This window comes from Pagrus pagrus (genome assembly GCF_965226575.1).
Source record: "Pagrus pagrus genome assembly, chromosome: 4".
Classification (NCBI taxonomy): Eukaryota; Metazoa; Chordata; class Actinopteri; order Spariformes; family Sparidae; genus Pagrus; species Pagrus pagrus.
In genome coordinates, this window is record NC_140188.1 from 1415679 (window position 1) to 1429309 (window position 13631).

Here is a 13631-nt window from a genome sequence, read left to right on the forward strand (position 1 = left end):
GTTTGTTTCATTTTGTTTATTTCATATTTTGTGTTTGTGTCTGAGTTTCATGTTGGACTGAATCCGTCTCCAGCTGCAGATTCATGTGTTCATTCAGAGGTCAATAAGTAGATGAGTCCAGTTTGTTAAGAACCAGAGCGACACCTTCAGTTCTCCGTGTGTTTAGTGATGAACGCCGCGTTAATTTAACCTCTGATGCGTCCCGTCCTGATTGTTTTCTCTCTGCTAGATTAAAGCGGAACGATGCGACGGATGTTTTTTCTTTTCCTTTAAGTTTTCTTAAATGAATTTCTTTGTTGTCTTTAAAGGATGAAAACAGCTGATGAACTAAATCATTTCCTGTCTGTGTCTCTGCAGCCGCCAAGCGTCCCTCCTCAGTGTCGTCTCTGAGTGGGATTGTGGGTAGGATGATGTCGTCTGGCGAGCGAGGAGCCTCGTCCTCCTCCTGCACCTCCGTCAACACCGTCTGCTCGGATGGCGAGCGTCCCGCCTCCCTCTCCCTCTCCTCCTCCGCCTCCTCCGTCTCCCTGCAGGACACTTCCCACTCCTCCTCCTCCTCTTCCTCCTCCTCCTCTTCCTCTCTGCCGTACGGCGCCGTGCCGACGTACAACGCCTGTTCATCATCGTCATCGTCCTCCACGCCCAAGAGGAACGGCTCGGACATCAGCCTGGACCTCACTCCCCTCGTCACGCCAGGAGGAAGAGGAGGAGGCGGAGTCTGTGTTACCAGAGTGGCAGGTGGAGGTTTACCCACTAATGGACATGCAGCCAATCAGGCGGCGGCAGCAGTGGCCACGCCCAGACAGCTGTCACGGCTGGAGCGAGTCATGCTGGAGATCGTGGAGACGGAGCAGGCGTACGTCAGAGATCTGAAGAGCATCGTGGAGGTAAGACACTTAGCTTCAGCAGGCTAACATCAGTGTTAGCTTCAACAACAGGCTAACATCTGGTGGGTGCTGGTGGCTGATTGGTTGCCACGGTAACCAAACCATGGCTTTATATACTGAGGTGACGTGCCCTCGTTAAACAAACCTCTCAGCCAATCAGAATGCTGCTGCGGTTCTGATGTACAAATAAATAGAAACAGGAAGGAGAGGCCGCAGTACAGTACACAGCTGTGAGTGTGTGTGTGTGTGTGTGTGTGTGTGTGTGTGTGTGTGTGTGTGGAGGCCAGCTGCAGGTAAACTGGCCCAGAGGCATTCACACCTGGCCAGTAAATCTGGGCTACAGCAGACTCCTCCCTAACACACACACACACGCACACACACACACACACACACACACACACCTCCGCCCACAGTTGAACCACAGATGAGACGTTCAGGTTTCAGAGAGTTTGCACTGGTTTCTTTACTTTGCTTTAACAACTGTAAACGACTGAAACACTAAACTGAGACGTTGAAGGTGGTAAATGTTAGCGTGTTAGCGTGTTAGCCTCACAGAGCTGCTAGCATGTCTGCACACTCTTATGCTTGCTGATATAAGACTTACAGTTGGATGATGACGTGTATGTATTGATTTATTAATAAAGTGCAGCTGAGCTCTGTGAGGAGCTGCTGGAGACGACGTGTAGAAAACACGTAATGAATCATTAATAACCGACAGTTTCACCGACTGCACCGTCGTCAGTATTTCACTTTTATTCGAGGAATGTGTCGGACACACTTTTTGATGCAAGTTTAAAGTGGGTGAAAAATGATCTTTTTCAAAGGGAGTTCTGAATGAGAAAATAGTTCAGTAAGAATCTGCTGACTTGGTTGTTTGATTGTGTGTGTGTGTGTGTGTGTGTGTGGTTCATCCATCATTGGTCCAGGTGCACCAAGAGTCAGCCTGGCTGTGTGTGTGTGTGTGTGTGTGTGTGTGTGTGTGTGTGTGTGTGTGTGTGTGTGTGTGTGTGTGTGTGTGTGTGTGTGCCTGTGCCTCCATCTGTCTGACTGGAGTGTGAAACATCCTTTTGAAGTAAAAGAGAGAATTTACTGCTGCTTTCATCCTCTGCCATGACACACACACACACACACACACACACACACACACACACACACACACACACACACACACACACACACACACACACACACACACACACTGGCTGTCATCAGGTCTATCAGCTGTCTGTCAGTTTCTTCTCTCTGACCTTCACGGAGGACGACCCTCCACCTCTCCGTCTCTCTCTGTCATCACCACGTGTTTCTTCTTCGTTGGTGTCGCTTAATCCCTCCTGACTCTCGGCTCTGTTTCCAGCAGCACTCAGAGGTCACGGACAAACTACCCGACTCAGAATCGCCCTGCCGTCGTCGCTAAAAAGGTTCATTAGTGAATTATTTAAAAAAATCAGTTTTAATTTAAAAAAAACCTTCAGTGAACACGGTGAACTCTCAGCTACAATCCCAGAATTCCTCTCTCCTGATGAGGTCTGATAGATTGTGTGTGTGTGTGTGTGTGTGTGTGTGTGTGTGTGTGTGTGTGTGTGTGTGTGTGTGTGTGTGTGTGTGTGTGTGTGTAATGTAAGCCTCGGTTCCTGCTGCTCTCTGTATTTGAGGTTTTGCTGCAGTCTGGTTTTGATTGAGGCTACATGATGTCACGCTCACTGGGAATCTGAACCGACGACCATAATAGGCCTGCGTGTGTGTGTGTGTGTGCGTGTGTGTGTGTCTGTGTGTGTGTGTGTGTGCGTGTGTGTGTGTCTGTGTCTGTGTGTGTGTGTGTGTGTGAAAACAATAACAACTCACACACACAGAAAGAGGAGTGAAACCAGCTCCTCTCCAACACTTTTATAAACTCATTTATTAAGAATAACTTCTCGTAAAGTGCCGACAGTTTCTTTTCTTTTCTTTTCTTTTCTTGTCTTTTCTTTTCTTTTCTTTTCTTGTCTTTTCTTTTCTGTTCTGCTGAAGCTGCAGACTTCAGGCGCTCTGAGTCAGATAAAGTGCCATCATTCGCTCTGGTCGTGAGATCTGGTTGCAGTTTTGTGAGCGAGTGTTGGAGCTGAACATGAGACGTTGGTGCAGCGGAGATCCTGATGTTGACCTGCAGCCAAGTGGGACAGGAAACTGAGGGGGAGGAGGAGGGGGGAGAAACAGATGACGGGGGGGAGAAGAGAAAACCCGAGCAGAGGAGAAGAAGAGGAGGAGGAGGAGGAGGTGGAGGAGCAGGAGGAGGTGGAGGAGGAGGTGGAGGAGGAGGAGGTGGAGGAGGAGGAGGTGGGGATCAATCTGGGGGACGAGAGGGGGAAAGTAGAAAAACAGAAGAAGGGAGGAGAGGAAAGAAGAGGACGAGGTGACAGAAGACGGAGGGAACAGAAAGTTCTGGATGACGTTCAGTCCGAACACGAGTAGCTTACAGAACTCAGCTGCAGTCACACGGACAACGTTTCTTTAATCCAACGAAACTGTTATCAGCTTCTTGATCACGTGGCAGCCTGGCGTTTCCCATCATGCCCCTGGGTCGAGCTGCGGCGCCTGGCTGTGTGCATGGCGTCAGACCAGTGATGGAATCTACTGTAACTAAGTACATTTACTCGATTACTGTACGACGTCAGAGCCGAAGTAGAAGACTTCTAATTGATTTTATCGACCAGGTGTTTCAGTTACTTTTGATACTTCAGTACCAGAGGTGATTAATCCATTACTCCGTGTGTGTCGGGGCAGGTTGGGATTGCTGATTGATTCTGTTCAGGCCCGGTTCGGCTCAGAGGAGCCCACTGATGAAGGCAGGATGGAGATGAAGGTTCTGTTCATGTCAGTGAGTCAGCAACGAGAACAATCCCATTTGAACCCTTTTTGATGCGGCTGTAAAATCTCTCACGGCGCAGCATCTGTCTGTTTAGTCACTTGCTATGCACACAGCCGTGCAATGCATTCTGGGAGCACTGCGTGGCGTTTGGAGAGACGAGACGTTCAGTTCGCAGCTACTTCATGCAGAACGAGGACGTTCTGCTACACAGATTCTGACTCATTTCTCGACTCAAATGTTTTCAGATTTCTCTAACTATTCGTAAAAATCAGAGAAAGCGTCCAGGTACCAGCCGCCATGTTGGTCCAGTTTGAAACCCGGCAGCAGAACGACCCGTGTGTGGAGTGTGAAGTGGTGTTTTCTTGTTGGTAAAGCGGTCGATGTGAATCGTCCTGTGGATGAACCGTGAGGGATAAATGATGTCGTGGTGGATTTGGTTCTGGTTTTGATAAGGACCAGCATCTTCCTCTCGGGCCTGAACCAGAACCAGCCGTCAGCTTCATGTAGATCATGTAGAAGGACTCACGACACATTCTTGATTTTGTTTCCACAGATTTCTCACTTGTCATCTCCTCACTTAAGATTTTAATTCTTCAACTTCTGAACTTTCTCGTCTCTGTGACCCAGTTTCAAACAAAGACGTGACTCTCTTCCTCCTCCTGTTCCTCCTCCTGTTCCTCCTCCTGTTCCTCCTCCTGTTCCTCCTCCTGCTCCTCCTGCTCCTCCTCCTCCTCCTCCTGCTCCTCCTCCTGTTCCCCCTCCTCCTGCTCCTCCTCCTTCTCCTCCTGCTGCTCTTTCTTTCTTTCTCTCTTTCTTTCTTTCTTTCTTCTCTGATCCATTGTTTTTTCTCTCTTCTTGGCTTCTCTCCTTCGTTCTTGGTGTTTGTTTTAGCCGAACCTTTTCCCCGATCGTCTCTCTATCTCTTCCTCATTCCTCCTGTCTTCTTCTCCTCCTCCTCCTCGTCTTCCTCGTTGTCCTCCTCCTCCTCTTCCTCATTCCTCCTGTCTTCTTCTCCTCCTCGTCTTCCTGTTCAGCTCGCTCATTTCTCACTCATCTCTCTCTCTTTCTGTCTTCACCCCATTACTCTCTCTCTCAGTGTGTGAGTGTGTTTCCTGTTGCCTTTAAAAGGTGATGAATGTGGCCGAGGCCTCTCATTATATGCCTCATTATACACACACACACACACACACACACACACACACACACACACACACACACACACACACAGAGCTTGTTTTTGTGTCCAATTTTGGAAAAAAACAGAAGCGACAGAAGAAGAAGAAGATTATTTTTACTTGCAGTCGAACTTAAAACCTTTCTCTGTAGATTTTACCAGTTTGGTTTCTCTGCACGTTTTCTGACCAATCAGAAAGCTGCTTCGTGTCGAGGGCAGAGCGAGTCGAGCTGCTTGCGTCCGTCAGCTCTTTAAGTTTTAATATTCAGGATTTCTGCGTTGAAATGTCTGAAGAACAAGCAGACTTTAGTTCTGTGTGCAGCTCAGTTGTGTGCTCGAGGGAGTGTGGACATGCTGAACGTTAGCTGTAAACTGGCTCACGTTTGAATTCAGGTCAACTCTGAGTGAAGTCAGCACTCAGCAGAGACTCTGGTCCTGGTTCTGGTTCTCTGTCTCCTCTCTGTAACATTACGCTCATGAAGTAAAGTCCATTTCCCCTCCAGCTCCAGTCAGCAGTCGACATTACAGAACAGAACCACCCGACAGTCATCACCTCCGGATCACTGCTGCAGTCAGGCTGATCAACAGGAGTGAAGATAAATCCACTCTTTAATCTCTGAGCTCTCCTCCCGTCGGATCAGAGCAGAATCTGTCGTGAGCCCGGGTGTTTGTCCCTCCAGGAGGATCTGGATCTCTTGTTGGAGTTTGGCCTGATTGGTCGACAGACTGGCACCAAACATCTGAGCCAATCAGGACGACCACGTTTAAATTGTTTGCATAAACTTCTGAAGAGTTTCATCTTGAAGCAGCAAACAGAGAAAAGACGCTGACCAGATGTTAATCCACTGATTTGATGTTGGACTGTGACCAGAACCAGAATCTTTAACTGTCGCAGAGGAACTCTTTAAACAGTGTATTAGATTATAGTAAATCAGATTATGTTCTCGTTGGTGAGCCTGTAGAGACACGTCATTTGGACTGAAGCTGGCGGGCTGACCTCAGATTCTGCTCTCTTTTTCCTCTTTGGACGAGATTCTGTCACTTTGAGTCCAAATGTTCTGATGTCCTCTGGCAGCGTCTCCGTCAGGTCCTCTGTCAGTCTGAGTGTTGGAGCTTCAGCTTCTGTTTGCTTCAGTCTGAAAACTTCTGCCGTGATGTGAAACCTGTTTGTGGTTCTGGACTGATTATCTCTCCGGGCCCCCGTGTCTCTCGCCCTCCTGACTCCTCTCCACTGTAATCTAATTACTAGTTACTACAGGAAATGACCTCACGCGGCCTCTGACAGGATTGGATGATGGATCTTAGTTTGTTAAAGTTTCCATTACAACACGACCGACTGACCTCAGACAGAACACAGTGTTTGTACAGAGATTAATGTTGGAGAGCAGCAGCAGCCGGACCGGTTCTGTTCGCTGACGGCTTCAGAGTTCCAGTAACGATCGTTTAACAGACTCGTGTCACTTCTCTGCTCCTGCTTGAGCCTTTCAAAGCAGTTTAATGAGCTTCAGGACAGTTAAAGCTGAAGCATGATGCTGAACTCTCGTGTCAGGACTTCACTTCATATAAAGACGAGCGACGCGTCTCCACTTCCTCCCACTGTACAAACATGAAGCCAGAATTTCCCAGAAACGAGGCCTCCATCTTGCGATCATGACGTCAAGGCTGCAGTATCGAGTGTCCGTCCACTCGTCCTCCTGCTGTCCATCAGGACGTCTCACCTCCTTATCAGAAGAATGAACACTGAGCCGTCACGTCGTCCGTCTTTAGATAAAGTCGGTGGTTTATAGAGCACAGATTTATTCTCGGGTCAGAACCAAGTTTCATGTTTCTGTTTCATCTCATTCATCTGTGATCTGGTTAGTTTTGGGTTCACACTGCAGTTATGACTCATGCGAGTGGACTTTACTCGACACGACCCACATCCTGTCGTCTCAGCGGCTTAAAGGCCCAAAAATGTCCGCTGGGAAACAAAAACCAGACCAGATTATTGACAAAGTTTGTGTAGAAAACAATGAGGACTATTTCTGAAAACCAGTTCCCATCGCTCCTGTTCCTCCACTGTTCATATGATTCACATTGTTCCTCTCTGTCCTTTAATAACATTAAGAACGGACGGTTGAAGCCTCGAGCTTCATTACGACAAAACCAACGTGTGATCGTCCTCAGGAGGTCTGTTCCTGTCGGACCCTCAGTGTTCAGCTGTAGCTCGTCATCAGAACCAGAGTTTAACCAAAGACAAGTAAAGATTATGACAAGATGGAGTCCACAAACAAATGTTGGCATCGATCGTCTCTGTAAACCACAGAGACGATGAAACTGGAGTTTTATAATGTTTCAGTTTTTCAGTTTATGTTCAAACACTCGACCCGACAAACATCATGATTTGGATTAAAACACCGGTTCAGTTCCCACGAACACAGATGGACATTTTCCCGACGTCTTATCAAAAATGTTTGTCGGTTGGAGATGAATCATATAAAATGCACAAGCTGTTGGTTCTGAGTTTGTCTTTAAGGTTTTAATGGACCTGCGGCTCTGAACACTTTCCTCCGTCAGTCATCGAGACTCGGATCATCAGCAGCACTTTCTCGGCTCCTTTATTAACTTCCTGTTTTTCATCTCTGTTGTTTCCTGTTTGACTTCCTGTCTGATGCCAGCGCCTCTCTGGCAGCTCAGGTGGTTTCCTGTTCACACTCCTCAGCTTCGCTCTGACAGGTTCGGTGTGAGAGACGAGCTGCGAGGTGAGAAGCAGCAGAGAGTTACAGTTTGTCTCCTCGCTCTGTGGATATTTTACTTAAACACACACATTAACAGGAGCTCTCTGGTCTTGATCCGGCCTCCGTCTGGTCCCCAAACCAAGGTTCTTATGGACCGAGCTACCTGAGCCCAGGTGTGTTAGAAGGGTTTCATGGTACATCACAGCCGGCAGTGAATAATAAAGTTATAAAACCTTCATCAAACCGGAGAATCAAACATTTACTGAAAACATTTCCAGCTCCAGTTTCACTCACACACACACACACACACACACACACACACACACACACACACACACACACACACACACACACACACTGATTAGTGAAACACCAAACACCTGAGTGAGGAGGTGTGTTGACTCAACAGTTGATCAGTTCATGATATCCTTCAATGATTTACATCCGTTTCCTGTAAAACTGAGTCACTTATTATCAATATATTTTATCTGTGATGACTGACATCCTGTGTGTGTGTGTGTGTGTGTGTGTGTGTGTGTGTGTGTGTGTGTGTGTGTGTGTGTGTGTGTGTGTGTGTGTGTGCGTGCAGGATTATCTCGGCTGCATCATCGACTGCGGCGCTCTGCCTCTGAAGCCGGAGCAGGTCAGCACGCTGTTCTGCAACATCGAGGACATCTACGAGTTCAACAGGTAACTCACCTGCTGCTCTCCACACACACACGCACACACACACACACACACACACACACACACAGACACACACAGACACACACACACACACACACACACACACACACACACACACACACACACACAGAGTAGACTGGTCGCTGGTCACAGGAGGTTCAGAGACTGTCCGAGGCTGTTTCAACATGTGTGATCGTGACGTGTCAGCTGCTTTGTGGCACGATGTCTTACTGACCCACTGACCAACTGGTTTCTGTTGAAGTTGAAAAACGTAAAGTTTGCAGAACCATCATCAACATTTGTTCTGTTCTGGTCCTGGTGGTTTGACCGCTGCCTCCTCCTGATCACATGTTCTGGGGTCCAAGATGAATCTCTGCAGTTTGCATGGTGGAGGAAGTTCTTCTTCTCTGTCCCTTCATCATGACGATGAGGAGGACAACAGTGTAACGTTAGCTCGCTGGTTGTCTAAGGAGACATCAGAGGACCAGTAGTGAATATCTCATGGTTGTTATAAAGAAAAGCATCATGATACATTAAAACTGAGTTAATAACCTTCAGTTTGAGACACCTCTGTCTGGAGGAACATGAAGCCCGACACCTCGATGTGAACGCACAAAGTGTCGGGTCGAGCTGAGTGGTGGTTAGTTTGGTGTCGGTGTCACGACTTGATTCAGAATCGACTCTCTATCCAATATGTTTCCAGGCTCTTGTTCGTGTGCTGACTGGTCTCGTCTGGTCTCGTCTGACAGAACAAATGTGCAGCTTTTATATTTGATCAATTCAACTGAAGTTAAAGCTCCACGCTGCAGAACCAGGAAATCCATCGTTATCCCCTGACGGGCTCTGAGATGAAACAGACTGATCGGAGCTGACTGGTTGTGTTGTTGGTCGTCAGCAGTTCAGTTGTGTGTTTCCCTCGCGGCTACATGGACGTGGAAAACATAATGTGGGTGTTTATGTAGCTCACAGAACAATGAAGGTGCAGAAACGCCTCCAACATGGACCTCCAGAGTCCACAGAGCGAGTCTGGGTCTGAGGCAGAGCCGTGGTGCTCGGTGTGAACAGGAAGTGCACGTTTGGACACGCAGCATTAGCTCACGTTTCATTTAATTGTGAAAAACTCCAGTTCCAGCGCTGAAAGGAGAAAATCCTGCAGAGGACTTTAACGGATTTGAGTCTGGAAACTATCTTGTGGGCGACACGTTGGACTCAGACGGGGAGATAAGCTGCTGCTCGTGGAAACATTCAGAGGCAGAAATGAACTGAGCAAGGCACCGGCGCTGCCAGAGCCGCGGGTTTGATTCCCGACGGGACGACCGAAAGTGCTCTGGTGGATTTTTTGGGGGATTGAAAGCGTGCAGCAGCTGTTGAGCTCATATGACCGAACCAGATTCTTCGGGTTTTGCAGAGCAGGAATGCTGAGTGCTGTTCCACCCTGCCTCGCACGCTCAGAGAGAGAGAGTGCCTGTTTCTGTGTCACGCTAGTTTGAGCGAGCAGCCGTCCATCCTGGTATGTTCACATGCAGCCAAACAGCTCTGCCGCAGGGCATTATGGGTATTTTTACAGAGGCGAGAGAGCTGGAAGTGTCGTCCGTCAGCGAGGGATGTACCTGTGGAGGACATGTTGAGTGATCTCACCACCTCGCTCTGTAGACTAATAACCATCACCGAGACAAACAGACTCCATGTTTCTGCTCAAAGACAGAAAGAAGTTCATGCAGAACATTTGCTGAATTTACAAGAAGGAACAAATCAGTCAGAATCAGTCAGAGACAGAGTTTCACACAGTTTATAAAGTGTCTCCAACTCAACAACTCACTAAACTGACACATTTGTTAAGGGAGTCTGGGGACAAAGAAGTCGCCTATACTGGTTACTGTTTAGTGTGTTTGTAAAATGTGACATGTTTAGATCAATAAAATGTTTCTTCTTTCATAAATTGAGTGTAAATGGTGAAATCAGTGTAAACAGTGTGTTCAAACAGCTGCTAAATGTTGGCAGGTCAGACTTTAGCACTTTAGACACAGAAGCAGACAGGCTGGTACAGCCATGCTGCCACAAACTGACACTTTTTACAAGGAAACACACAACTTACTGTTTTCATTTAATGCTGAAGTTACAAGAAGGAGACAATGATTCAGAGCTTCTCTCACTCTTCACCAGAGCTGTTTGCTGGATGAGGCTGAAAAAGTTTTTCTTAAAGTAGAACAAGAAGCCAGAAGCATGGAAGTGAATCAGCCAATCAATAATCAATATCAATAATCAATCAGGTCTGTAACAGCCAATCAGAGGTGGACCCCACCCAGCCGAGACTGGAGACTGAAGAAATGAAGCGCACCCGTTTGATTTAAAAATCACATTCGAGGAAAAGACAAAGAGAGAGAGAGAGAGGAAGTGTGTGTGTGTGTGTGTGTGTGTGTGTGTGTGACATATTTAAACAGCTTCCTTCCCAGGCTCTCAATACAGCCCTACACACACACACACACACACACACACACACACACACACATAATATAACCCTCCACCCTGCTGAGAGTCCTGTTTTCACACTTCACTTTCTTTGTGTTTGTTCCAACACACACACACACACACACACACACACACACACACACACAGTCACACACACACACACACACACACACACACACACACACACACACACACACACACACACGCACACACAGACTGAGGAACAATGTCACGAACACACACACTAAGAGTCGAGCACAGTTTTCATTCCATCAGGCTTCCTGCCCCAAGTTCTCATGGGAAATATTATCAGAGCGAGCGAGCGAGAGAGAAGGAGAGAGAGAGAGAGAGAGAGTACGGAGCTCTCTCTCTCTCTCTCTCTCTCTCTCTTTCTCTCTGCAGTCAGTTAATTCGATTTTAGTTAATGAAGTTAATTAGTTCTTAACGAGGTAATTACAGCTCACCTCCCCCCCCCCCCACCTCTCCCCCCCCCCCCTCTGGGTCGTGCAGAGGTGGACTCAAACATCTGACCTGGTTTCTGTCTCTTTCTTTCTTTCTTTGTCCGAGAAAGAGAAAATAAGAAAACCCCCTTCCCTCTTCCTGGGTCTCACACACACACACACACACACACACACACACACACACACACACACACACACACATATAACGGTGTTGTCATGTTGGAGCTATGCTGGATGATGTAGCCACTCTGCTCTTGTTATGTCTACCCATCTGGTATTGAGTGTGTGTGTGTGTGTGTGTGTGTGTGTGTGTGTGTGTGTGTGTGTGTGTGTGTGTGTGACTGTGTGTGTGTGTGTGTGTGTGTGTGTGTTACAGTAGGGAGTCGAGCCATGTTTCGTTGTGGAAGCTTAATAACGACTAAACTGAGCGTGCTCAGTAACGACTGATTTAATTGGTGTGATGTCTGAACGTTATGAAGACGGACGGGAAGTTTAAACCTGAACTCACCGGTTTAAAGTGACGACGAGGAACTTTAAGTGTTTATTACTTATAAAGTTATTAAAGTTATTTTATACAGCTGTCTAACACTTCCTTAAAGACCAGAGCACGCCTGTGACATGACGTGAAAACACGCCGACTGATGAAGACGATCCGGGTTAGAGACGATAATTTAACTGATTTAAAAATGTCTTAATCGATAATCACATGAGGATTTAAAATCAATAATTTATCTTTAAAAACTCTAAAACCACCACATCTGGAGATACGTGGTTTTCACTGGACGGGAGAGGAGACGCTGTCATCTGAAAAGTAATGTGTAACTAAAGCTGTCAGATGAATGTAATGGAGTAGAGCTCATTCAGACGGTCTCCTGGGATTAAACACATCATCATCAGTGCTGCTTTCCCATGATGCACTGGGCCAAGACTGAGTCAGACTGATTGATGAGCTGTGATCGGTGATGTCACAGTGTAACGTGCTGATGGGAGGAGCTTCTTCTTCTCTTCTCTCTGATCCCTCCTTCACTGTGATTTAGCATTCGACCTTTAGCCCCTCGAGCTAACCAGAGGTCGACGCACACCGCATGATGTCACACAAACACAGACACACTGACATCCTCGATGACATCACACATTCCTCGGCCTCTCACCTTCACCTGAACCTGAGTCTGACCTTCAGCCTGAGAGCAGCCGGAGATAATCTGTACGTCTCCCTTTCTACAGATATACAAGACCACACACACACACACACACACACACAGGAGGAATGTGTGTGTGTGTGTGTGTGCGCGCCTCTCATATTATCTCATATCTGTGTTTTACATAATGAAGTGAGTCATGAGCCTGAATCTATCAGACGTCTCCCAGCAGCTGTTTATAGAAGGAGGACTCAAACCAGACTGGAGATTTATGAAGCTGCAGCGCTGACCTTCAGCAGGAGGAGGTCGACTCCTTCAGAGTGGAAACTATGAGGTTGTGTTGGAGTTTCACTGACCGTCGTGAGTTAGTGTTAGACACGAGAAGATCAAGACCAATACCACGTTACAAATCTCTGTCACGAGCAAAAGTCCCGAAGACGTCTGAGTTAAAACGTCTGGAAACGACTCGACCTTTGTTCCACATGTTGTTGAGTTTCCTCGAGGTGACGCTGCGTTTCGTCTGTCGCTGTAACTTCAGGAGTCTGAGAGCGAGGAGGGAAGTCTGAGAGCGAGGAGGGAAGTCAGAGAGCGAGGAGGGAAGTCTGAGAGCGAGGAGGGAAGTCAGAGAGCGAGACCAAACGTAACGTGAAGAAAACTGTAAAACGTTACCTCGTCTGTAAACGTAGCAAATGTTTGAATTCAGGTCAACTCTGACTGAAGTCAGCACTCAGCAGAGACTCTGGTTCTGGTTCTGGTTCTCTGTCTCCTCTCTGGAAGGTTACGTTCATGAAGTAAAGTCCATTTCCCCTCCAGCTCCAGTCAGCAGTCCATAGTACAGAACCTGGAGGTCACCTCTGGATCACTGCTGCAGTCAGGCTGATCAACAGGAGTGAAGATAAATCACCTTTCTAATCCCACAAGTTCAAAAGTATCTCAGAGCTCTCCTCCCGTCGGATCAGAGCAGAATCTGATGAGACTCAGGTGTTTATTCCTCCAGAAGTTCTGGATCTGAGCCCGACTCTCTGGTAAATGTCTTATGTCTTGTTTTGAGAAGCCTCCGGCAGCAGAAAGGTGACGCTATCACGAGCCAACATGGCCGCCAAGCGAAGGACTGCAGTTAAAGTCCTCGGGGACGTTTGAGTCGTTTCAGTCGGACCATTTCCGGCCATTTTTTGTGGCGACCGAATCGGGTATTTTAACCCGTCTGTCTCGAGGCTGAGATAAAATAAATTCTGTTGAGGAGACGACTGGT

General features: G+C 47.4%; 1 protein-coding gene across 2 annotated transcripts in view; it reads left to right on the plus strand.

Annotated features, from left to right (window-relative positions):
- Window positions 1-12651, plus strand: part of plekhg2 (pleckstrin homology domain containing, family G (with RhoGef domain) member 2) — a 36463-nt gene extending 23812 nt beyond the window's left edge. Inside the window, exons 3-5 of one of the 2 annotated variants that reach the window (XM_084350216.1) lie at window positions 358-887; window positions 8213-8313; window positions 12573-12651. In XM_084350216.1, the coding sequence (XP_084206342.1) occupies window positions 358-887; window positions 8213-8313; window positions 12573-12582 (641 nt within the window). In that variant the 3' untranslated portion in view covers window positions 12583-12651. Of the gene's footprint in view, window positions 1-357; window positions 888-8212; window positions 8314-11616; window positions 11763-12572 lie in introns of those variants that run through there. The other variant, XM_084350215.1, reaches the window with a different exon arrangement.
- Window positions 12652-13631: the final 980 nt, after the last annotated feature.